Source organism: Xiphophorus maculatus, chromosome 4 (assembly GCF_002775205.1).
Source record: "Xiphophorus maculatus strain JP 163 A chromosome 4, X_maculatus-5.0-male, whole genome shotgun sequence".
In the NCBI taxonomy this organism is placed as follows: Eukaryota; Metazoa; Chordata; class Actinopteri; order Cyprinodontiformes; family Poeciliidae; genus Xiphophorus; species Xiphophorus maculatus.
The window spans coordinates 3387458-3414671 of record NC_036446.1 but is presented as its reverse complement, the minus strand read 5'-3'; the positions used below and the strand labels follow the sequence as shown (position 1 = coordinate 3414671).

Below are 27214 nucleotides of genomic sequence, written 5' to 3'. Positions count from 1 at the left end.
TGTTGTTTTTTATTTTGTGAAAATCATTTTGCTTTTTCCACAGATCATCAGTTTCCAGTGACGGAGCCGGACATAAACAATCGCCTGGAGTCGTTGTGTTTGAGCATGACAGAACACGCGTTGGGAGGTACGGCTTTTACTTTCACTGCAACATTTCAAAACAAACACAAACACATAAACAGCACACACACTGAGCGCACTCAAGTGTACGCGCAGTGTGTGTGAGCGCGCGCAGTGTGTGTGAGCGCTCACACACACTGCACAAACACACAGTATGATTTTATACACTTTATAAGTCTGGTTTTACTTATAATGTTTTTAAGGGTAATTAAATGTTAGTATCTGAACTTAAATCAGTTTTAGGTTGGTTAGTTTTGTCAAAATTATTTTTGTTTGCTAAATGCTGGAGAAGTTGGCGAGAACATTTCTTTGTTTTCTTTTTTTACGTTTTATGTATACTGCACTGCAAAAACACAAAATCTTACCAAAAAAAGTTCCACTTCCACTGGCAGATTGTTTCACTTATAAAATTGGAAAAATGTTTTCAGTGAAATAATCTGCCAATGAAACTGTAACCTTTTCTTGAATATTGGGGATTATTGACTTAAATCAATCTCCTGTATATTTTTAATTTCCTCTATTTAACCAGGTAAACCCCGATGAGATCTAGGTCTCATTTTCAAGAGGGAGCTGGGCAGAAGTCTGCAATACACAGCAGATAAAACTAATTAATACATATACACAAGTGTAAAACAATAGAAACAATTTAAAAGCAGTGACAATGTTTAATAGAATCTCGTTGTCTGTTTTTAAGAACCACACAAAATAAATCCAGTCAAATCAACATCCGACATCTTGAGTTCAGACTGGAGCTGATTCAGGCTGAAGGAGCTTCACACCGAATGCTGGCTTCCCCTTCTCAGTTCAAACACGTGGAACATGCAAAAGAAAAATGTTATCAGAGCGTAAAGAATGGGAAATAACAGATCTATGCAATAACAGATCTATGTAATAACAGATCTATGTAATAGATCTATGTATGCTGGAGCCAAGCCGAGTAGAGATTTATAAATCAGGATCATCAGGTGATTGTTTCTCCGTACATGTTGCTGATAAGTTACTTGTAAGTTTGTTTTATCTCATTTCAAGCATATTTGTGCTAAATTAGACCAACTACTATTTAGTATTTTGTGTTTTTTCAGTGCATCCTGGTCAGTTTTCCTTCATTAGAGGCAGCAGCTGTCCGTCTGTTTTCACAGATGTGTCGTTTCCTCAGCAGGACCGTTTGGCTCTTCGCTGTTCAGCACATCGATCTTCAGATTTTAACACAGCGATGCGTCTGACTAGGAACTGGGGAAAAAATTTTGTTTTTCTGTAACTTATGATGTTGCCTCGTTCAAACCGTCATTACTGTAAAATGTGATCTTATTATAACATAATTACATCTCAATAAGACAAGAAGCTTCAGAGCAGAGCGACATAACTGACACAAAATCAGACGAATTACAACTTTATTCCAATGTTATAAAATTTATTCTAATATTATTAGTTTATTCTCTTATTTTTCTTATTATGGCCTTAATACGCCATCATAAGTTTCTGTCTTGTTATTTTATAAATATATCTGAGTTTATTAATGAGATTAAACCAGAATTTTCTGTTTATTCAGTCACTATTTAATACACAGAATAACGTAAATGTTTTTTTAGTCAACATATTTATGAAACATTTTACCTTTATGTTATGATATAAGAGAAAACTCAGCTTTATAAGGAAATGGCAACTTATCAATTAATCAGCTATCAATTAAAGTTGACTGGTTTTGACGATTAAATCCCGATCTTCTCTCCCGGTTAGATGGTGCAGATCGCACATCAACAATATGAGGTCATCGGGGCGCCGCAGGTTCTCCTCAAAGCCAGCCGGAGGTCGCCGGTCCTCCCGCCCCCTCCCCGCAGCGCTCCACCGTTGGACCGGATCGGGCCGGACCTCGGAAACACTCGCAAGTTGGCCGCCACACGGCCAACGCAGCCCATCATCCATCGGGTCGGACAGAAACAGACTTCCTCCTCCGTCCGAGGAGGAACAGCATCAAAGCCAGCAATGGACGGCGCCTGACTGGCGCCCCCCAGTGGAGGCGAGCGGAAGGGCGACATCGGCCTGTGGATCGGGCCGACCGGGTGAAACATGGCGTCTTCCACATCAGTAATGTTACCTCAGACGAGACGAGCGGAGCCGGCGCGTTTGGGTCGGGATTCTCGGACCGATCGAACGTCCAGCGCTTCGTAGACATTAGCGCCGCGACTCTGCGAGTTTTCAGCCGACATCTTGTTTCTGCGTTGTGCGTCCGTATTGTTTACACGACGATGCTGCTGTCGGAGAGCGCGCTCGTTTTCAGGGAGCGCGCGAAGCTTTACGACCCGCAGGCAACCATCGAACCAGTTTACAGCAAACGTTTCCTTTATCTTTACGAAGCGACGGCTAGCTGCGAGGTTTTAACGGAGAAAACGTCGGGAGGAAGTGAAGCAGAGGAAGACGGAGAATGTTGAAGAGCAGCGGCGTCAAACTCACAGATTCATTAATAAAACTACCTACACTGCAAAAACACTAAACGTTACCAAGTATTTCTGTCCAGTTTCTACTGCAAATATATATAAACATGAAATGAAACTAACTTACAAGTAACAAGTTGGCAACATTTAGTTTGTTTTAAGTAAATAAATCCAAAATATTTATGAAAAAGTTCCAGTTCCACTGGCAGATTATTTAACTTCTGACATGGGAGAAATATTTTGTTATAAGTGAAAAAATCTGCCTGTGAAACTAGAACTTTTTCATCAATATTAAGGAATTATTGACTTAAAAAAGCCTCTATGTTTTGCTACGTTTGTTAGTTTTCTCTACAGTATTTGCTCTACAAACTGGACAAAAATCCTTTGGGATTTTTTGATGAATTGTTAAAAGATTGCAGTTTTCTCCCCATTCGATTTCTACAACATAAATTTAAATATTTAACATCTTTTAACAATGATGGAATCCGACTCTATACAAATAAAACTAATTTGATTAAACTGATAAAGTTATGTTTAAACGCACAATTGTTAAAGTTTATTCATTTGGCCCTCTAGAATGTCCAACCTGCAGCTCCTAATAGCTCTGACTAAAACTAATACGATTTAAGATTAGATCAAATAACAGATGCAGGTTTTTACAGCAGTCTATTAGCGGTAATGTAGATATAAAAAAAGAATTAATTTCTGTCAAAAATCTCTGAAATTTTCTAGAATATTTTTATTTTTTACATTTTTAGCTTTTAAAACTCAGAAATGTTCCAAGTGTTTCTAGAAAGTTTGTGAAATTAATCTCAGGATGTCTTAGTTGTTTTGTTGCAAATTGTCGATTTTTAGAGCTCAAGAATTTCAATAATTTTCTTTTGGTTGTAAAAGTTGCAAACTTCTCGTCTAGAGGGCCAAATAAATAGCAACAGCGTGCCGGATTTGGCCCACGCGCCTTGAGTTTGACACACATATGTTGTAGAGGAAGGAATTAAGCTGAAGTGATGCTGAAGAGGGGGAAGCGGATGTTTGAAGAGGCCAGACCTCTGAAGGCGACGGAGGAGGATGATGTCATGTGAGCGAGGGCAGCAGGAAGTGGATTAGTTTGTCTAAATCTGAAGGTTTGCAGGAAAATGCAGGAAATCTTGTGAACGGGAGACGATGGAGCATGTTGGTATGTCGGGCGATCTCATTAAGCCGCATGTCGCAAAAAAGTATTTGTTGAAAAAGTGTGAAAAACAAACTGGTCAATCCATGAAGGGTAGTTCTCCCAGAGATTGTCTGATTAGTGCTTACCTCCACCTGCTGGCCAGACGCAGTCATTGCATCTGTGTGTCTTTGCTTCATCAGCAGAGGCCGTCATAGAATTTGTTTTCTTCATTATTTTGCGTCTTAATATTTATCCCTATTTGCTTCTATCTGGAATAAACTTCCATTAAGGAAATGTGCAAAAACCCTGGTGAATCCAGATCAGTTTATTTAATAATTACACTGCAAAAACTGCATTTTACCAAGTATTTTGAGTCTGGTTTCTAGTGCAGGTGTCATAGAAATAAGAGAAAAACTAAGTGACAAATAACTTTTCAGCAGGAAACAGAGCTTGTTTTAGGTAGATAATTCATTAAGTTCTAGTTATAACAAAACATTTTTCTAGTTCTAATTATAAATTATATATAGTAATTAGTTTTTGCTCAAAAGGTAAAATTATAGCTAGTAGTTATAACTACAGGTGTTTTGCTATTAGCATCAGTTATAGCCACTCACTAGTTATAATTTATTTCTAGCAGTTCTAGAATAATTTATTTCTTTGTTTAATTATTTCACTTACATGTAAGTACATTTTCTTCAATATTGAGAAATTATTTACTTTAAACAAGCTCCTGTTTCTTGCTGAAAAGTTCATGTAAGTTAGTTTTGTCTTATTTCAAGAATACTGAGGTATTTTCACTAGAAACGACTCAATGCTTGGTGATGTTTCGTGTTTTTGCAGTTTAGGGTTTATTGTTGTAATTTCATAGTATTTTCTTTGCATCCCGCACTTGATAATGTGACTCACGTTCAAACGTTCTGAGTTGAACCATCTGAGCTCTTATTATTTTCTCTTCATCTAAACTCTGAGCCTGGAGTTAAACGTGTTTCTTTTGTGTCACGGTGGCCATTTTACCTCTGGTTTGCTCCGAGCTTTAACAAAGTCTCGTCCTGCTTGGATGAAACGGCTTCGTTCAGACGTGGCCAGCATTCGGCCCGCTGATCCGATTTCACTGGACGGCGCTAAATTCAGGTGTGAAAGAATGCGAGGCGGCTCATCCGGGACTATTTTAGCATTAGCTAAAGAAGCTGCAGGCCTGACATGCAGTGGAGAACAAGAGTTTCATTCAGAGCAGCCAAAATGTTCCCTAAGAGTAGCGCAACATTTTTACTCAAGTAAAAGTAAAAAGTATCCGTCCAAGAAATGAATCAAGTAAGAGTAAAAACAAAATGCTAAAAAGTACTCAAGTACTGAGTAACTGGTAAAAATATCCTTCATTTAATGTTTAAATATTACATCACCAGATGCACCAGACATTTGAAAAAAGTCAAATATTTTTAACTTTAAAACTCAGAAATTTCCATGTTTATGATCTCTGCTATTTTTTCTAGAAAATTTAATCTCAAAACTTCTGAGATTTTCTAGAATTTCAGAATTTATCAAAATTGTTTTTTCCAGCAAATTTTCAACATTTTAAACAGAATATTTATTGATTTCCTTGAATATCTTAGATTAATCTCAAATTTTCTGAGGCTTTTACTAGAAAATTTCCAACTTTACAAAATTGTTACATTTCCAAATTTTTGGAGATGAAAATTTAATCTACAAAATTTTCTAGAAAATGTTCAACTTTTGAAACCAAGAAATTTTCTTGATTTTTTTTTACTACAATGTTTTTGTTTTTCTAGAAAATGTTAGACGTTAATGATTTATGACGTGTGAATTACCAGGGACGGATGTTCCTGTTCTGAACGAAGCCGGGACACGGAGACGTTTGCTGCGTTAATGAAAGCTACATGCTAACATGACCTCAAAATAATTAGAAAAAAGTATTTTTTGGACTTCAGTTTGCTGCAAACTAAAAGATAAAAACATTTTTAAATTGTTTGTAGAACAATCTGCAAATTGTTCTACATTTGCAAACTATCTATACAGTTTTGCTCTGAAACAGCAAAAGCTTTTATTTAGACTTTAATTTGTTTTAAGAGGCTGAAAATATTCAGAAACTCCTGAGAGTTTTAAATGAAAACCACTGAACTTTTCTTAGACGTTTCGACTTTCATCCAAACAGTTTCTTCTGTTCTGACGATTAATCAGATAAAAAAATCAATACAGTGATGGGCTGATCTGTTGATTATTATTAACCAATCAATAATTAGATATCAAATGGTGCTTATTAGTTGATTCTTTTTTCCTTTTTACAGAATTTGATTCAGTTGAAGCTAAAAATGTGACTAGAGGAGATTTGGGTAAAACTATGACAGGTATTAGAGATGGGGGGGAAGAAAGCTCAGAATTTTTAAAGAAAAAATTTGGAAATTTGAGTTTGAAAAATTTAAGATTAATTTTTTTTACCCCTCCAGGGAGTCTTTTGTGGGCTCTAGTGTCCCTTATATGATAGTGGGCTGACAGGAAACGGGGGAAGACATGCGGCAAATGTCTTCGGGTCCGGGAGTCGAACCCGCGACGGCCACGTCGAGGACTGAAGGCCTCCAAATGTGGGTCACGCCAACCACTACGCCACCACGGCACGCCCAATTTTAGATTTTTTAAAAAACATTTTCTTTTTTTCTAGAAAGTTTCTGAGATCAATCGCAAGATTTTTAAATTTTTTGGCAGAAATTTACTCTATTTTCTGTTTGCAATATGCAATACCATCATATAGAAAAGATTTACAAATAAATACATTTTTTCACTTATTTAATGCAAAATGCTTAGAATTTTCTTTTACAGTTTTGGCTTAATTAATGCTCGTAGAATGTTGTTCTTGTGGCAAACTGCATTTTTTTCAATCTCTGTACTCCAATTAACAAATTAGTTGATCACTAAATCACGATTAATCATGATTAATCTGGTTAATCGTTTCAGCTTTAGTCCCAAAGTTCGGGTTTCTGTGAAACTGCCTGAGGAGACGAGTCCAGGCTGCAGTGTAGGGGTTAGAAAGATCAAATCTGAGGCTCTTCCATGTTGGTTTTTCATGTTTTACATGAAAATATTCATTTAAAACTCTCAAGATTAAATCCTGAATGACTGAAAATTTGCATCAGCGTGTTCAGAAACTCCCTTCAGATCCAGAGGAAGTAGATTAAACTCTAAACGTTGTTTCTCTATATAATTTCTCTATATAATCTCTCAGCTCCACTGCCATGCATCGCTCAGTACTTGAGTAGAAAATAATAATTTATTTCCTTTTGTTTTCCGTATTTCCTGCAGAGGTAAAACTTGTAAGTGTTTTATTATTTAAGTACCGTCTGTGTTAACGTGTTATGGCTGGTGACCATACATACATCTCAGATATATCGTAATTTTTTGTTCTTGTTTGCTTTTGTTGAGTTGTATTTCTGTTTAAGTTTATCCAGATCCAAACTCTTCGTTTGGTTCTGGAGTCAGAAATGTGTTTGTAGAAGGAAAACGTTTAATACGAGCTGAAATCTGGCTGGTGGTGTTTTCCACCAAGCGGCCATTTTGGGAGGACTATTTTTGCGGCGGATTAACACGTTTTGCCTGGTGGCATTCGGTCATTCAGTTGGAAATCTGCTTAAGAGAAATAAAGATATTTCGGGTGGATTTTATGTTTGAGAAAAACATAAGTTCTCCTTTTAAAGAGACTTGATGCATCAACAAAGTGATGTAATTTGTGTTAAATCAAACCAAATCAGCTCCGCGCAGTATTAGCATTTAACGCTTTGTTATTCCAAAAGCATTTATCGTATTTTACGTTGAGTTATGTATGCTTTTTTTATTTTTTCATAGAGTCTGCAAATCAGTTTGTTTTTTTCAGATGCCAGGACTTTTTTGTTCTTTTTTGGTTGTTTGTTGTTTTTTTTTTGGAAATATGTAACAAAGCGTTACCGCTTGACTGTTCTCCCTTTATTTCATTTAGATTTATTTTATCAAAGAGCCGATGTCCTGTATTGACTGCAGGCTTACTTCTATATTTGAAAAAAAAAAAATTTAAATGTATGTTTAATAATAAAAAGTTGCGAAAAATACAAAAAAATCTAGAAAATGAAAAGACAATTTAAAAAAATGTATTTATATTTTAAAATGCATGCACATGACTGGGGAAGTTGTATTTAGAATAACAAATGGCAGTGCCTTTTTTCTATACTTGACACATCAACATCATGAAAAAGCAAAACGCAATAAATGGTTCTGTATCGATTTTTATGTTTCGGCTTTGGGAGAATGACAGCTGAGTGGAGTTCACGTTCAGAAACAACCAGTTTCATTTTTACAAACTTCCAGTTTATTTTTATGATTATGTTGATGTTGGATTCAGTCCAAAAAGTTTTCATTTTTGAGTTTGCAGTATTTTAGCATCTGCTAAATGTTTAACTTAATATGATTTGACTAAAAAATACATTAGTTCATTCATACTTGATGCAGTTTATCATTTTTAAACCAACCAATGTTTAATCAATTTGCAAACTCCTTGCACCAATAATAAATCTTACTGTCAGCAGTTTTAGCACCTGAATATTCACAGAACTGGTTAAGTTTCATAAACTGAACCTCCAGATTTAGATTTCTTTGATTATCTTTGTAATAAAATAATCCAGATTCGTACAGAAGTTTGAATAAATGAGCGTGAACGTGAGCCCGGCTGCTTAAACTGGTTGGTACCTGTTGAATCCTTGTTGTCTTCACACATATTTCTGGTGTGAAAATTGAATTATTTTGATGTGTTTTGTACTTTTGCTGCGATGTACCAGAATGCTGTGATTTGGCATGCCCCCAATTTATATAAAAACAAACAAAACGCCTCTGGTTGTGGTTTTTTGTCTGATTTTGTAACGAAACATTCAGAACGTCTTGATGCATTTGCTCATGAAATCCTTTGGAAATTAGAATATATCTCTTCATTAAAAACATAAAAACACATTAAAAACTTTAAATAGGAGAAAACAGTCCAGCTGTGGTTTTGTTTTTGACCACAAGAGGGCAGCAGTGCGTTTACAACACCTGTGTGTCAACAGCAAAAATCTGACATTTACAACAAACGGTTGTAAATGGTCATTTATTTCACAAACTTAACATGTAAATCAGGAATAACATTTTTATATTAAAACACACACTCTCTGCCGTCACATACTTTTATTATCTTTGATTAAAAAGTCTTTAAAATGAGCACAACAAATAAACAAGGCCACAGAAACACTTAAAGCGTTTTTTTTCTTCTTAGAATTCATCTTCCAGTTACACCATTAAAACCAGAGAGCGGACATCATGATGCACTGGTGTGCACAGACACAAAACAACAAACTTACAAAACAACAAACTTGTTTTCACAGTGTTCAAATACCAGGATGGAAACTGAGAAGAAAACACACATACATACAAATACATTTAATAAACCTTTCATGGACATAAAATATCTGTTTTGGTTTAAATCCAGAGGCTGGTTGGCAGATAAAGGCAGTTTCTCACAAAGGAATAAAAAATATATATGTTTCAAGGGGAAATGTTGGTTTCATCAAGGATTCAGATATTTTTCTTTTACAAGCTTGACTTTAAAATTTGTTTTTGTTCTAACAATTCAGCTTTTGTTTAGATAAGAGTTTTAAAAAGTGTAAAGAAATAAAAGGGAACGACAGAGTATTAGTAAACCATGGTAGCCTATTTAATGTGTAAAAATAAAAAGATATAAATATGCAGGAAATTACAATGCTTTTCTCAGAATAACATTTTTTAATTTTTTAAAAATCCCATCTTGGATAACTTCATGTATTTATTTAGATATCACTGTGGCCAAAGTGCGTCCTGATGCTATATTTAGAAATTAGCATGTAGCACAGTTAGCTACAAGCTAAAGTCGAATCGTTTCAAAACCGTTAAATACATAACAGACGTAAGCCGTGGCTTCCTTTTTGTGAATTTGCTCTTTTTATCGGTCAAAATCTCAAGTATATATATTTTTTATCTATACGAAACTGGTTGTGTGGTACAAAAAAGACTTACAGCCTAGCAACGCTGTACATCGAATCGGTCAAAATAGACCATAAAACAATGGGAGCAGCCGGAACGTGCTAATGCTAACACCCGGAGATAATTGCTGCGATTTTTAACCTTAATAAAACTCCCCGGGGATTATAAAACCTCAGACATTTCAGAGGTTAGGCAGCTTGTCGGTTAGGCGGCTTGTCTCAACATTATCTGTAGGATTTTAAAGATTAATGAGAAAACGCTGTGACGCTTATATAGAAATTAGCTTGTAGCACAGTTAGCAGGTAACCAGCTGAAGTTGAACCGTTTCAAAGGTATATTGCAAATTAGTGCAAAATAAATTTTAACTGAATTATTTACACTGATCATCATAATTTAATCTTTTACAGAAGACAACATTTTTATTTTTATCTACCTAATTCAGGGATGTCCAATGTGTGGCTCGCGGGCCATTGTCTACCCTGGGGATGATTTTGTGTGGCCCTCGACCACAATTCAAGAATGGTTTAAGTTTGGTTTGCTAACTCAGGCAGTCGATGCAGATAAACATGTAAAAGAAAATGTTTGTGGTGGGGTCAAATCTTAATGATGGGAAGCATTTAAATAAAAATACAAATAAAATCGCAAAATGGAGAATGTGAGGTAAAACACAAAGTATTTATCTTTTGTTAATCTTTTTTTTCATTTAATTTGAAAGTAAATAGGACCAAGACACCTATTATGTTCATTGAAAACCAGATTGGTGCAGCCATTAATTAAATTTGGCCAAAAAGAAAAACAAATGTGATATCCTGCTCTTGTTGATGAAAATACATGTGCAAAATTCCAGACAAATGGTAAGTGGCCTGTACCTGTGCAATGTTTATCTAGTCCAGAGGACTAGAAAGCGCTCAACACTATATGCAGTCATTCTCTCTCACACACCCACACACACACACATTCATACACTGATGGTGGTAAGCTACATTGTAGCCCTGGCAGAGGGGGCTTTGACAGAAGCGGCCCCGTGACCACCAGGGAGAAGGGTCTAGTCCAAGGAGACAACTACTTATCATTTTTCAAATAAAATAAATTTAGCAATTGAAATAATAATGTTTAAAAAATTGGCCCCATGGTAAAAATTTCAGCATACTTTTCTTGTAGCATTGCTCACATTAGCATAGCTAGCATGTACCTCAATTGTCATGTAGGACAGCATTAAGCTCATTAAAATTAACATAATTAGCAAGCAGTACAGTCAATATTGAACTAAATTAGCATGTAGTGTGGTTAATTAGTTAGCATAATTAGCATGTAGTGTGGTTAATTAGTTAGCATAATTAGCATGTAGCGTGCTACAAACTATGTCTAGGTTTTAAAGCTACAAATAAGCTACATTGTAGCAATAGATTATGTTGAAATTATGCAAAAAATAAGTTATGCTACAAGAAAATTGTTCTGAGGACCAGTTTTTAGGAAAAGCTCAGGTGTCTGGTGGCCAGCGAACATCCTAAAAAACCCGCAGGGTAAAATCTGTCAGAATAATCGGGTCAGTCGGCGGCCTTGAGGCGACGCTCCGGCTCATCGGGTCGACAGAGTGAACAATAACAAGGAGTAAACGCCTTTCACTGACTTCGGCGAGACGGAAACACACACACACACACACACACAGCGGCACGGCAGACGGGCCGAGCAGGTGGAGGTAACCGGAGGAAGAAGAGCTTCTTCGTCTTCAGCTTCGGATGAGGGTCAGGAACTCGTCACGGGTTTTGGGGTCTTCCCTAAAGACTCCCAACATGGTGCTGGTGACGGTTTTACTGTTCATCTTCTGGACGCCTCGCATCACCATGCACATGTGGCTGAAGAGACGAGTGGAACGACGCCGTTACGTCAAGAAATACACAGAACAACATTTAAATCTGGAGAAAGGCCAATGCAGGCCAAGATGGCTGCCGCAGCCGGTGAGTCTGGCGCAGAAACGATTAATCGGTTAATCATAATCAATTACTGAAATAATCATCAACTAATTTAGTAATCGTTTAACATAATATAATAAATTAATAACATGGGAATAATTATATTGTTATAAATGAATTAATTTGCCTGTGGAACTAACTTTCTTTTTTCCAATATGTAGGAAATATTGACTTGAAACAATAATCTATGTCTTGATGAAAAGTTATTTGTAAGTTACTACATTTAAAATAAGATATTTTCACTACAAACTAGACCAAAAATACGGTAAGTTTTTGTGTTTTTACAACCTTTCAGCTGGAAAGAGACGGATGTTTTTCTTTAAAGCAAGATTACAACTTCAAGCAGAGATTACTGTACAAATAGAAATAAAAACAACCTGCAGATTTCTCCATAAGTTTATAAAATAATTTGTTGTAGTTAGCTGTGACTTCTGACTGTAAAGATCCTCAGGTTTTGACTTCATTATCCAAGTAAGCAAGGAGAGGAGCGCCCTCTGGTGTCTGTATATACAAACTGCAGGCTGCAGTCAGAAAGCGCGTTTGGCCCATCACATAAAGTTGAAGATTATAGTTTAAACGTGACAAAATAAATAAAATTTCTGCGTCGGAAGAGAGATACATACGTTGCCTCGACAACGACTCCGACCCCGGTGGGTTGCAGGGCCTCGGTGATGGCAACGGCAATCTGTTTGGTCAACCTCTCCTGAACTGGGGAAGCAAGAGACAAACGGAGAAACAAACAGATTAAGGATAACAGAATCTCAAGTTTGGTAAATGAAAAATCTACAAATGTGCCTTTTTAAAAAAAACCTGATTAATCAGTTAACACAGACCACAACACAATAGACTAGTATTATTATAAATAATGCTTGTAAGTAATTAATAAGTAATGAAATAACTATTCATTTTATTAGTTTGAAAGTCTTAAAACAGCTCAAAATAAATTTAGAGATGTTTACAAAATAACAGTTAGTTAAACATTTAAATAAAAGCACCTTGTAGTCGACGGCTGTAGATTTCAACAATCCTAAGAAGGAAAAAAGAAAGAAGGTCAATAAATCATTTGATTAATTTAACTATAACCGAGAAATCGGTGATGATGAAAGGTTGATTTTTATTTACATCATATTTATACACCTAAATGTAACATTTAGTACAGCCACAAAAACGTCAAAGAATATTTTAAAGTTTAAAAAAAATATTTTGTTTATATTTCACGGTTTTAGGAGAGGATGAAAAAAGACTTTTAACATTCTGTTTGAATATTGAATAATCTCTCTCTGAAAATCTGCTTAAAATTTTTTTATTATTATTTTTTTTGTCCAGTTTTTAAAGTTAAAATCCTGGACAAAATTAATAAAAATTTAAATCGTAAAATTCAGTTTTATGTAGTGATGCAAACAATTAATTCAATTACAATCAATTGTTGATTAATGGTTTATTAGATTAAAATTAGTACCAATCGATTAACTAATAGCATCTGCTTAGACGTTTTTATAGTGTTGTAGTTTTGCCGCCACCCAGCAGAGGGCGCCGCTGGACGGGAAAGAGAAACGGTCTAAACAGAGTCCGGTGTGGGATTCAAACTGCACTTTATGCGGTTCTGTTCTGAAATATTAACACTGGACAAGCTAATTAAGTTTTGAGCAACTTAAATACGTATAAGTTTAATAATGTGAGGAAACCATTTTTTAATAAAAGCTACCAGAGCAATCATTAAGCTAATTTTGCTAGTTTCACAGTAAGTACTACAGAAAAGATTACTGATATTTATCTTAGTATTACACAGTATTCTTGGTTAAAAACTGATTTTGAACCACAAGAAATGAAACACTGACCCAAATATTTGATGTGTGGTTTTGGTGATGGCACTTAAAATGTAATGTTTGTTGACTGCCTGCTGTTTTCTTAATAATGTAATGACGCCAACACCGCAGCTGTAGTCCCGCCAAACAGGGTTTATTAGAAATAGGTACAAGCTGCTATTCCTGAGGCTGCAGCTCACGCCTCTAACAAACGGGCACAATCAATCAACTGTTAGCTTCGTTGCTAACTCCCCCCTGAACTCTCCCCCACTTCCGGTCCTGGTACTCCCGCTCCACCGATCCCCCGCCCACATGACAGGCCTATCACATGAGAGTGGGAGCCAGCAGAGTCAGACAGGGAAAGCCCATAACACTCTAACACAGTGGTTCTCAAATGGGGGTACGTGTACCCCTGGGGGTACGTGGAGGTACTGCAGGGGGTACGTGAAGCTTTTCAAAATATCTTTAAAAAATCAGTAGGCTCCTCATAATAAGTCTTGGGAAAAATTATTTTGTAAAAAGTTCGATAAAATATAAATGTGTGTTCATGCACTGAATTTTATATTCAGTATTTAGTTTCAATATCCCTTAAAATAAAACGGTTTGACTGGTTTTATACCTTCCTGGTGGTCACCGTCTTCTGTTTTTCTTTTTTGTTTAACCATGCAATGTTTGCAATATGGATGTATTTGTCAGGTTCACTGATATAAGTTGTTTGGCTTTAATAAATCAGACAGTGATTTTACAGCACTGTATCTCTTTTTAATTCCAAAAATGTTTTGCCCGTGTCAGGGGGTACTTGACTAAAAATATATTTTTAAGGGGGTACATCACTGAAAAAAGTTTGAGAACCACTGCTCTAACAGAAAGGATCACAATGCAACTTATAACAAATACAAATAACCATATGGACCCCAGCAGAACTAAAACACAGAATCGTTACAATAACTTTGTATGCCTTGGTGCTGAAATGTGCTACACAAATAAACGAAATTGATTGATTTGGTTAGAATACTCAGAAACTGATTGAGTAGTAGTTGTAGTGTACTTATATTGTTTATAGTTGTTTATAAGTTGGATAAGAACGAGGCCAGAGCCAGTTTTAAGGTTGTTGCTCGTTTATTGTCGTGATAGAAACAACCTGGTCAGTTAGAAAGTTCACAAGTGTGACGTTACATGAGGACCGCCGACACCAATAATGTTAAAAATAAATGCTTTTATTGTAAAAATGTTAGCCCTTTATGTTATGGAAAGACCGTCGGCCATTTTCAGAAAACGGATGCTTATCAATTAACCATTAATCAATGGATAATTATGTGCATAAAATCGGATGTTTTTAAGCTTGTAACTGGACGGTGCGGAACTAGAAGTGACTGTCCTCATGGTGAAGGTCCATATCGGCGTCGGATGTTCTTCTTCAGTGACGTCATGAATCCATTTGGCGTCGCTAAGCATCCTGGGGAAAATCGACCCGAACTTCACTTTCAACCTGCTGCTCTTCTCTGTGAGCGGCGAACTTTGGCCAACCTGGACCTCACAGACCTCCACGTAAATGCCACAAGACCGAACCCAACAGAGCTCAACAGGAAGGAGGATCTTTTTTTATTTCTTTAATCATTAGTTTTTTGTTTTTGTTTTCTTTGAGGGGGTTACTGGACAAAATGAATGAACAGCAACTATGTTTTCCTGGACAAAATGGCGGACAGCACAGACACGTTGTTAGCTTCGAAATCTTTTATTTGTAAAGTAGTCCGCTGAAACCCTTTAGACTGTTCAAGTTTTATTTTATTTATTTTAACCAGATTCTAAATGCAAAACCAAGTAACCAGTACAAAATATGACCACAGACAACCAAGAACAAAATATTAACTGCTTTTCTCAGTTTGAAGTGAACCTTTTAATCCGACCCCTTACCTCAATTTAATGAAATTTATTACTTACAGACTCAGTGATTATTAGAAAATTAACATCAATCCCCCCCCCCTATTTTCAATTTCTATTCTGTTTCTTTTAATTATCCACAGCTTTTAGGCATCCGGGACGTTTTTTAAAATAAGTTTCTTTGGAACTTCTTACGTCATTTGTTTTAACTTTTCCAAAAGTTAAAACAAATGAAAACTAAGAGGGAAAAAAGAAAACAAAAACAGTTGGATGGAAAGAAATACAATATTATCCCACATTCGACTGACTGAAAAATATCTATAGAATGTTTGTTTTAAACGTCAACAATTTACAAAGTTAGTCATGATAAATAAATTCTCTCTACAACGTGCGTAGTCCTGACATGATTAATCAAATAAATAATTGTGATTAATCAATTACTAAATTTGTTGACTATTAGTTCAATAATTGATTAATCATTAACTGGAGTATTCAGACTAAAAAAAAAGCAAACACAGTCATTGTGGCAATTAAGCAAAAACTACACAGAATATATATATATTTTGCATTTAAGATAAAAAAAACTTCTTTGTGTTGTTGAATCCAGAACTCAAGTGCCATTTTTAGCTTCACTAAATTTATTAAACAACTTTTTCTGTCCATTTACAAATCAAAAAAATTTTTTTTAATGCATTTCAAATATGTGTAAAAATTAGAGGCTTAAATATGCCAATTTTTAACTGATTAATCGTCAAAAATAATTGATACAATAGTTAATTACTAAAATAATCATGCGTTGCAACCCTAAATGTGTGTGTGTGTGTGTGTGTGTGTGTGTGTGTGTGTGTGTGTGTGTGTGTGTGTGTGTGTGGGCGTATGTGTGGGCGTGTGTGTTACGGGGTGTTAGCACAATAAGCCTGAAGGTATTGGGGTCAGTGGGATCTGATGTTTTAATAATCAGCTTAAACGCACTGAGGCAGACGCTCAGATTCTCCATCATGTCGGGTTTACTCACCTGGCCAGCTTGCTCAGACCCAGAACCCGTTTGTTAGGGAGGTAACCGATGTGAACCTGCACAGCAGGAAACAGTAAATCATCACATAATCCTAAAAACACCAGTTTCTCTCATCGGTGGAACAACAGGATAAGGCAGTAATCTTATCGTGCGACACGTTCTGCCTCATCACTGTTTAATAAAGTCCAGGAGTGAAATAAACTTTAAATGTAATATTCAGAAAACTTTGGTTCAGTTTCCAGCCTCACCAGGCTTTTTTAGACACCGTATAAAAAAATTAGACTTTTAGCTACTTCCATTCACCGCTAACAGCTTGTTAATATAAAGTAGGGCTGAGACATTACTGCAATAATTTTGATTTTAACATTGTAAAAATGTTAATGCAATTAATTTTTTATAAAGGCTGAAACTTTTATATTTGCACGTTTCTGGTACACTCGTAAACCTGACGCACAAGTGACATCTGCAAACAGCAGCAATGGATGACAAAAAGGGTTTTGAATTGAAAATGTTGCTTGTTGATAATTGTACTTAATTACAGTTTAAACTGGGTATAAAGTATAAAGTTTCCTTTTAACAGATGCTGGTCAGAACTGGAGCAGAAGTTAGTGTAAATGCTGCCAATATTTCAGATTTTTAAATGACAAATTTTGTTCAACTATTCAGGAGTGAAACAGACTGGAAATGTGTAGAAAAGTGAGACTTTTAGCTGCTGCCATTCACTATTAGTATGTTTTTTAAAGGAGGAGGTTGCAAATATAAAGTATTAAAAAATGCTGGTCAGAACTGGAGCAAAAATGATGTCTACTCCAGTTTGTCCATAATTTCAGGTTTATAATTTGTATTTTTGAATTACAGGCAGACTGAAACCACCGCAGAGCATTTTAAAAATCCTTCAGAAGGAATTTAACATTTCTCAGCATGGAAATTAACTTAACCATTGTGTTCACGTCTGAACTGAGAGGTAAAATGTGTAAAAAAATAATACAAACAATTTGGTCATTATTTCATAGGAATTATTGTTAGTTTTTTCTGTTATTGGCGATGATCGCTGCAGATGAGACCAGATCAGGTGGAAAAGTCAAAAGAATCGGAGTCGGCAGCACGAGAGCCGCTGAGTGGACGGCCGCAGGCTCCGGTTCCCAAACACACAAACATGCCAGCGAGCTTCACTTAAATGTCAGAAGCAATTTGTTGACTGAGAGGAGAAAGGGCAGCGGCAAAAACCATGCAACGATCTCTCTTTTCCACTTCTTTCTTCTCCTCCCTCCGCTCAGCTGCAGAGGCCTGATATAAACATCAAACGAAGTGCTACTTCACTCAGTTTATTTATGTTCACAAACATGACGAGGCTTTTCCAGCCACGTTCAGGTCGGATCAGGTTGAAATAAACTTAGGATGAACAGAAAACCACAGTTTTTCTGAACATCTCATTCATTCGTTTTTCTATACTTGTCATTTTCTCAATACGGTTTATTTAAAAGAGAATGTGAGGACAGGAAATGGACAGTCTTCAAAATAAAAGCATGAATATAAATGTCTAACTTTATGAAGAATTATCAGTTGATATTCAAAACTTCAGCAGAAATGTCAAACCTTATGCAACCTAATACTCCAAAAACAGCTGGGTAAATTAACGCTTTAGAATTTATATGGAAAAATTAATTCAGGGGAAGCAGTAATGTTTCCAAAGTTCGCAAAATGCCAACAGGAAAAACAAAAACGACGGTAACCATTGCAGGTAGTAAACAAAAACAAACAAAAAGGAAAATTCAGCCAAAAAAACTCTGGAATTTGAATTTGAGTTTATAATCTTGGAATTGTGCTAGAATTTTTTTTTAATTTTGAGAATCTCAAAAGATTTCTTGTTTTTTTTCTAAAAAGATTTTTTGAGTTTCAAAAGATTTTTTTTAGAAAAATAACTTCTACATTTTTTGAGTTTTTCTTGTAAATTTGCAACTTTTCAAAGTCAGAATTTTTAAAACAAATCTTAGAAAAATTTGTGAAAATTTCTGAGTCTTTTCAAGCAGATTTTCTAGAAAATAATTTGGAAATCTGAGTTTCAAAAATAAAATCCTTTGACTGTTCAAACTCAAATTTTCCAGAAAAATGTGTACATTAAAAATTTTTTTTAGCAAATTTTCAACTTTTCAAACTCAGGAATGTTTTTGTTTTTTCTAAAAAATTTCTAAGATATTTTGAGGAAATTTACTTTTTTTCCTTCCATTTACAATAATCCTAACTAGCTGTCTTAAATGCCTAATTCCATATCTTTAATCTATTTATTGTGTAATTTTACGTCAGTTTTCCCAGAACAGGTGATAAAATGTCTTTGCTGACTGCAAACAAAAGACAACTTGCAATAAACGCCTCAAACGGCTAAAAACACCCGGCGGCGGCGGCGGCTGATGGTGATGATGATGATGATGATGGGGTGACGGATGAGGAGCTTTATAGACTTGAACAAACGTGTGTTTATGTGCTTCCCAGCTGTCACCAGATCCCATTGACAGCAGTGGAAAGAAAAGGATCAGCTGCAGTCGGCCATTGTTGTGAGCAGCAGGTGAAGATGGAGGGATGGAAAGCAGAAAGAAGCGGAGGATGAGGCGCTTCGTCAGGCTTTAGTGGACGGTAATGATGTGAAGGCTGAAGATAAACAGATCTCAGCTAATCTGATTGTTTCTCATGTTCTGTGCTGCTCAGACCGACGGCCTCCAGACAAACAGAGTTGGGTTAAGATTAGCATCTGCTCAGATGTTTCTGTTTGAGACAAAGATTTTCTGTTCTACACCTAAAGTAAAGCTCGCTAACTCTGCTTCCATTCATGGATCCAGAGTGACACTCAGACCTCCATGTTTTAAAGGGGAACTATTATTCTTCCATTTTTGCACAAAATCATTCATAATGAGATTTTATTCTGCTCCTTTGAAAATGAGCCGTTTTAGGGCGTCAAGTCACTTTAAATCCAAATTAGCTGTTTCTGGCCACGCCCCCCAACCCAACGTTTACACTTGCATGAGAAAATGGCTGCAAACAGATGAGCAATTATACAACCGTACAACTTTGAAAAGTAGAAGTGGAGCCTCCTGCACAACCAATAAGAATGCATCAACTGGTTTCTGGATAGGAAATCATCAACTAGACACTTGTCTTTTCCAGCAGCCATTGTACAGCACATAAAGCAGTAAAACCAGCTGACCAAACATGCTGGAGCTCAGTTTGGGTTGCTAGGTAACAGGGTTGGGCTTTGCTGGGGTTGCTAAGCAACGGCAGTCCCTGTGGAATGTGACTTATCGGGAGGTTTTAAAAACATTTTCCAGACATCAAACAACATTAACTAATTGTTAGAAAACGGCTGGGTGTTTTTTAAGCTGCTTTTCTTTCAGCTTAGACCCAAATCTGGAATATTAAGACGTATGAAATGGGAATTTTAATTTAGCTACCCTTTAATGTTTTAACTATTCCTTGCGGTTCACGCATGTAGTATCCTACCCAACCCAAACCACTTTAAATCAACGTCACCAAAAGAATTATGACTCTTTCTGACGGTTTGTGACTGACAGAGCAGATTTTATTCGAAATGTGCTGGGGTTTCAAAGAAATTTATGAAGGAAAGTCCATTTCCTGACTAAACACTAACAGACATCCTGCCTTATGCCATATTTTCTTGCCTTTCCCATTTTGAACAGTTTTGGCTCAATGGGACGGTTTGTAGCACTGTTGGTTTTCAAAAATCAGATCACGGGTTTCAATCTCCACTAAATGGAGTTTGAGGCTCTCCCTGTACATGAGTGGGTTCTCTCTGGGTACTCCAGCTTCCTCCTACAGATCAGAAACATGACTGCCAGGTTATTTTGTCTTTATAAATTGCCCTTTGAACTCTGGTGTACGCCGTCTCTGACCCAATTACCGCTGGAGAAAGGCTCTTCTAACCTGGCAGAACCTGATGTTTCTGTTTGGAGTGTCCGCTGTCCGCTCACCCGGCCAAAGATGGGCACCAGGTGGTGCTCACACATGGAGAACATGTCGATGTCTTTGACGATCACCATCTCGTCGTGGTCTTCGTCAAAGATTGCGTCGTTCAGCACATCTGTGGACAAACAGGGAGCGAAACTTCAGGAAAACATTTAATCAGCTTTGGTTTTGTTTTTGATATTTGTGAAAATCAGCCCAGGTTCTGTTAGCAGGTTGTTTATTCTCTCTGACAGACATCAGTGTCCAATTAAGGCTCCGTTTTCACCTTCCCGGCGCCGGTTTATTGCGTTTTTTTTGTTCAATAACAGTTTTATCTGTACATGACGACACAGGCGGCGCTCACTACCGTCGCTGCACTTTTTAATTTCCTGACTGGATATCTGCTTGAGGCAGAGCGAAGTGAAAAAGGTGAAGTCAGACAAACAGAAGACACCGACTTGTTGCTTTAGTTTCCAACGCTTTTCTCTGAGTGTAAACAGCACAGCAGGTAAACAGGTCTATATTTAAATGTTTAATTATAATTTGAGCATATTTCCCAGTAATATATTTTAATTCCTAAACCTCATTTTATCCTGTTCCTCTGAGGATTTACACGATTTAGCTAAATCCCACCCCGTTCTGACAGGAAGGAGCTCCAGTAGCAGTCAGTTTTACCAAAACTCTGAAGAGGCCTCTGACAGAAGACTGTTGCTGTATGCCAAGAGCTCAATATGTGGGCAGCAGAGACAATATTTCACAATTAAATGTTCTCAGCTGTTAGTAAAAACTGCTAATCCACATCCTTTGCTTTTGCCTTTTCATTTAAAATCTCTGCTGAATAACTGAAAAAATAAAATATACAAATAAAAGAAATAAGAATTTCATTGACTGTGTTGGGTTTAAATACATTTATGACTTTAGAATATCAGATAATCCTGCTCTTGTTTTTATCTTTTTGTCATGTTTCCGCTGGTCAGAACTGATCAAAGTAGAAAATGATTCTAGAGTCTCAAATTAGCTTTTGTCACGTAGGTGTGGTGAGTTACAGGCAGGCTAGGCTTAAATCTCTGGGTTGGTGTTCCGGTTTGCTATATCTCTAATTTACTGTGACTGTAAAAATATTTCAACTGTGAAAACAAGCATAAAAACATGCTAACTCCTCAGGTTGGATTTTTTTTGTATTTTGCACTTCAATTTCAGGAAGACTGCAATTTTTCAAGATGGACGCCGCGTTACAGTTTTTAAAAACTAAATATTGGCATAAAATGTTTCCCATTTCTCTGACTTGGATGAACTTTATGTCTCACCATACATTTTGACTCTGGTCATCCTATTCATAAAACTTTAAAAATAATAATTTGCAGCAAAACCAGATGGAAACACTGGAACTGAGGACTTTATCGTTCCAGAGTTTTACTCCAGTCAACGGGAAGGAAATGAAAATATGACACAGATACTGAGGGACAGTTGCTTTAGTGGTTAGCGCTAGCTTCCATGAATTCTTTTGTGTTTAGCAAAAAATTGTTTAGTATTAGCATCTGCTACTTTTTAATGTTTAGTGCTAATTTTTATGTGCTCAGGAGTGTAGCGTTAGCTTCTGCTATTTTTTGTATGTTTTGTGTTGGTGTCCGCAAAAAAGCTTAGCTCTTTAGTGTTAGCCTCATGCTAATTTTTTTTATGTGTTTAGCAGTTCAACGCTAACTTCTGCTTATTTTTTATGTGCTTAGCAGTTTAGCGTTAGCATAACTAAGATAGTTGTTTAGGAAATTAGTGGTTAGTGAAGCTAACGTTTTGGCTAGTTGTGCCTATTCACCTGCAGACATATATAATCTATTACAAGCATGGCGGCCATCTTAGAAAATGTCTACCAGACAAATGAAACACAAGCTCAAGACAATTAAATGTCTATTGATCAAACTATGTAGATTATGATTTGACACCAAACACATATAAACACATTACATTGATAATTTTAATGCAAAAATAATTTTTTTGTGACAACCATGGTAGCCATCTTGAAAAATGCCCACCATCTTGAATTTTTCAGTAGATAAGGGTTTTTTCCCCAAAGGTAAGGCTCTGGGAACATATGTACCAAGTTATGATCTTGTATTAACATGAAAGATTAATATTAATTTATCTGCTGCACTATTTGTCTTTAACTCGTTGGTGAAAGTTGCGTCTCAGTCAGATTCGCGTCCTCTGGGGAAACGACGTCGGGTCAATGGTGACTGGATAAATGAATCTGAAGTGGCGTCAGTCAGGTTTGTGACGGAAAGAAAAGGTGTTTATCGGGTAATGGGAGCGTTACTCACAATCAGCCATCATCTCTGCACACAAGCAGACAAACACCATCTGAACTGAGCCGCAACAATTACCCATTCATTCCCGTGCAACAGCGAAATGCGTCGGGTTTTATGTGCTTCCTTTTCTGACTCAGATTTTTATCAATGGTGTAACCCAATCAAGGAAGTGTCTGCTTGGGTCTAAATTTGTTTCAGAGAAGGGCAGCGAGTCCGAATATGCAGCCAGAAGTTTGTCTGGTTATTGCGTCACAGATTGAGCCCCGGGTCAAAGATCCGCTCTGACGACGGCCGATGTTTGAACATCAAATCTCTGTAACTTCCTCTATATTTACACACAGAGGACTCAGATTCACTGAAGCTTTAAATATGTTAAAGTTCTTATTGTGAACAAGCATCTAAAAACATGTTTACGTTTTATTAATCACTCATTTTAAATAAATATGAAACACAACCATATAAATAAGAGTTAAAGATGTTTATTTATTCTTTTTAGTGTTAGTGGAAATGAGGGAAACCCCTTTTATTTATTGCTTCATTATCTTTATTTTTGATGAATATTCTACAAAACAAAAACATCTTGGATTTTAAAATTAAACCAAACAAAATGCATTTTATTAGGATTTTACGTGATAAACAAAACACTGTAAAAAACCAAAATATTGGTAACTATTTTTGATGAGGTTTCTAGTTCAAATTTTTAAGTGCATTTGAAATAAGAAAACTAACTTACAAATAACTTTAGGTAACATGTAAGAGCTTGTTTTAAGTGAATAAATCCTTGATGTTGCTGAAAAAGAACTAGTTCCACCAGCAGATTCTTTCACTAATAATAAATTTGTCCAATTTTATAAGTGAAATAATTTTCCACTTTTTAAAATAAATATTAAAGGAGTTATTGAGTTAAAACAAGCTCAAATGTCTTGCTGAAAAGGTACTTGTAAGTTAGTTTGCTTGAAAAAAGGTAAAACTAAAATATTTTCACCTGAAATTAGACAAAAAAACTTGGTAAGATTTTATGTTTTAGCAGTGAAGGATCATAAATATAAATTCTGAAGTAAAAGAAACGTTCTTCAAAATTTCTCACCAATAAAAATCAGAAAACTTTGCCAGGAAACGTATTAAACCCCATTAATCTGGTAAAATCCAGAGCAATTTATTAATATTTTACATTTAGAATATTCTTTATTTATCAGTGTATTTTTATATTCTAGCTGAATTTTCCTCTTTAATTCCTGCAGCCGACAACAGGAGGATTTAACCTTTGACCTGCACATGCATATGAACAAACATCTGAATACTCCAGCTAAACAACGTGACACTTTCACGTAAAAACAATCTTCAGAAACATCTCTGCGTGTTTTCAGTTGTTCTTTACCTCCCAACAAGGGGAGGGGAGGCTCCAGCTGCAGCCTATCAGCAGGAAGGAGGCGCACCACCTCCATCTTGATGACAGCGGACAAATGCAACCATCATTATCTGCATCACCTTCTGACCCGTCCGAGAGCCGCTTCAGGCAAGATGCTTTCAGGTGAAACAAGACAGGAAAAATAAGAATCACCTGCTTTTCTTGCAGCGCATGTTTCCACCCAACGCATTCCTTTCTTTATAGCTTCGAAACACACAACAACCCCCCACCCATGACGGCAAAACTACGTCCAGATGGGGCTGTGAGGGGGCAGATCCCCAACTCCAGCCACTCCGTAGAGCGCCGAGAAGTCCTCCCAGTTGGACCCAACAACCCCGACCTGTTACACTGCAAAAACACAAAATATTACCACGATTTTTGGTCCAGTTCCTACTGGAAATATCTTAGTACACTTGAAATCATGTGAAACTAACTTACAAGTAGCTTTTAATCAAGACATAGGGGCTTGTTTTAAGTCAAGAATTTACTAATATTGATGAAAACGGACTACAGCGCAGGGAATTCTGGGTAAATTAAGCTAAACAAACGCACTAGTCTAGCGCTAATGGGAGAAATGTCTCATGATCTTTTTCCAAAGACAAAATAAAAATGCTACAGCCGCTAAAATTTGACGCGGCTCCATTTTTGTTTACATTTTGTGAAGAAGAAAGTTGAGGTTAATGTCTTCTTCAGTGGTTCTTGGTGCAGCGCCACCACAGGCGAGGAGGGGAACAGGTTTTTCAAAACGTTTGGTTTGTTTGAGAAGCGCAGCAGCTGAAAATGTAACAAATGTTGCAATTTTGTTCAGGGATTGAAGGGAATCTACCAGATTATCAGGTGTGAAAACAGCCCAGGAGTCTGGATCTTACTGCGTCTCACTCATGCCAACATTTGTAACTCAGTCGTCTGAGATATTTGAGTGGTAAAAATCTGATATTGTTTTCCTTAAACCTTTGAGTTCAGTGGTTTTAATAGAGCTGGAAAAGGATTAAAACACAAAAAACAAAACTAAGCATGTAATTATGGAGCAGAGGGTGGATTTAGGTTGAATGTTCATCTAATCTGATTAAGAACTTAGACTTTTGCTCAAGTTTTGTTGTTATTTCACAAGCCTTAACAGGAATTTATTGTAATGCAGTAATCACAAAACAGAAATGCATAATGCATAGTGGGTACATTTAAATCAGAACAGAAACTCAGGGCTGCGCTGATGGGTTTCAGCAGACCAGTTTGTTTAGTGTAATATGGCTCAGAGGCTTTTCCCCTAAATCAAACAACCGTTTCATTGATTCAGGGGAAAGTCTCTCATAGGTCAACGTCCATTATGTTTTATTAAATTCTTATTAACTGAATTAAACCCACATCTCTGGCAGATTCACACTGAAAGAAATCTTAATTTTATTTTAATTTTTTGCTTTTAAGGTAACTAGAATTTAATTTGCTCTTGCCTAATCTCTGAATCTTCAGTCTGAAAATACATTTAAGAAAAATTTAATTACAATTATGACTAGACAGAACAAAAAGTGAAATCTTAAATTTACTTTATGACTAGTCGTAATTTAATGGTATATTTTTGAAACATATATTTCAGATATCTTGAATTGAAGTCTGTACAAGTCAGTGGTAATTATGACATCATTTATCCTAGTCAGAATAAATGAAGATCTCTCAAAAAGGTATTTTGTCAAGTCAAAATATAATTAGAGGTATCTTAACTTACTAATAAGTCCAGTCATAACGCTATTTCAGATATCTTATGGATTGCAAGTGCAGTGAAACCGATTTTATGTTAAAACCGCCTGCCATACATCCATATAAATCAATGGTAAATCTGACGTCATTTAGAGTAGTCAAAGTATAATTAGAGATGTCTTGTATAACTAAGTTGTCAAGTCATAAATCAATTTAAGATATGTGAAGTCAATTATATGTCCAAACGGTTTGCCGTAGGCATAATTCAATTTACACCTGAAGTGCAGTCGATTTTATGTTACAACGGGATGCCATACCGCGCTCGATCACTTTTTGGCTCAACGCTCTTCCATCTATCTCTGCTCACAAACACTAAATGGGTCAATAAGTAATCATGGAAAATAAAAATGGCCAAATTATGAAGTATTTCATAAACTAAGTGATTATTTGGTTAGTTGAAGAGAGTTTTTCAGAGCTGCTTCACACCTGTTGCCTGTCAGGACAAACCCGGGCTCCTCCGAGCAGCTCTGGGGTTTAAAACAAACTCACCGATAATTTTCTCCTGGTATCCCTTGGTGAAGAACTGCATGGCGGTGGCGGCCCTCCAGGGAGTCTTCAGGAGCCCCTGCCGCTGCGGATCCTCTCCGAGCCCCCGCAGGATGGTGGTGTAGGCAGCGGCCAGCGACGGCAGGCTCATCTCGTTGTCCTCCAGGCTCCGGGTCCGCTCCTCCTTCCAGCTCTCCATCACCGAGCTGGTCGCCCGGTGGGCGCCGGGCTCCGCCGCCGGCGAGGCGACCGCCGGCCGTTTCACCATCCCGTCAAAGTGTCCGTTGAGGACGGCGCCGCCGTCCGCGGAGGAGTCCCTCCTGTCTCCCGAGCCGTACATCGTCTTCTTAGAGTGCTCCATCCCGCTTTCCGCTTCCTTAAGATCCGCCCGTTGAACCAGTTTCTTTATTTTCTTTAGCCAGATGCGAGTTCAGAACCTGCCGAACCGGTCCGGACCAGATCTGGAGTTTAACAGATGCGCGTTTCAGCTGAGAAAGTGAACCGCTCAGCTTCAGCACCGGCTTTATAACGGCCGGATAATCCAGGGAGCGATCCTATTGGCTGAGGAGATTGGGAGGGGGTGGAGCTAACGCATTCATAACCACTAAGGTTCTTAGAAAAACAAAAGAACAAACTTTAGTTTCAAAAGTGAAAAAATCTTTTTTCTAACCATTTTTCTAACTTTTAAAACCTAATTTTCTTTTTTCAGGTAAATGTTGGAATTTAATCTCAAAATTTTAGTTTTTTTTCAAGCAAATATTTTGGTATTTCAAACTAAAATTTAAAAAAAAATTCTAGAAAATTTAAGATTTTTTTTCTAGCAAATTTGAATTTGTTCTCCCCAAAAATTCTGATGCACGTTCAGAACCTGACAAACAGTTGCCCGGTAACATGCTGGGGTTGCC

General features: G+C 36.7%; 2 protein-coding genes across 2 annotated transcripts in view; one reads left to right on the top strand and one right to left on the bottom strand.

Moving 5' to 3' along the window:
• samd4a (sterile alpha motif domain containing 4A) overlaps window positions 1–1945 on the top strand; it is a 52235-nt gene extending 50290 nt beyond the window's left edge. The window contains exons 12-13 of the mRNA XM_023332853.1: window positions 44–127; window positions 1858–1945. Of these exons, the coding sequence (XP_023188621.1) occupies window positions 44–127; window positions 1858–1886 (113 nt within the window). The 3' untranslated portion in view covers window positions 1887–1945. The remainder of the gene's footprint in view (window positions 1–43; window positions 128–1857) is intronic.
• Window positions 1946–8886: 6941 nt separating this feature from the next.
• Window positions 8887–26807, bottom strand: gch1 (GTP cyclohydrolase 1). Its single transcript, XM_005812847.2, has 6 exons — window positions 26313–26807; window positions 20387–20496; window positions 16407–16462; window positions 12701–12732; window positions 12329–12413; window positions 8887–11588 (listed from the first exon to the last, which is right to left on the bottom strand). The coding sequence occupies exons 1-6, from the start codon at window positions 26668–26670 to the stop codon at window positions 11462–11464; spliced, it is 768 nt and encodes a 255-aa protein (XP_005812904.1). The 5' UTR covers window positions 26671–26807; the 3' UTR covers window positions 8887–11461.
• Window positions 26808–27214: the final 407 nt, after the last annotated feature.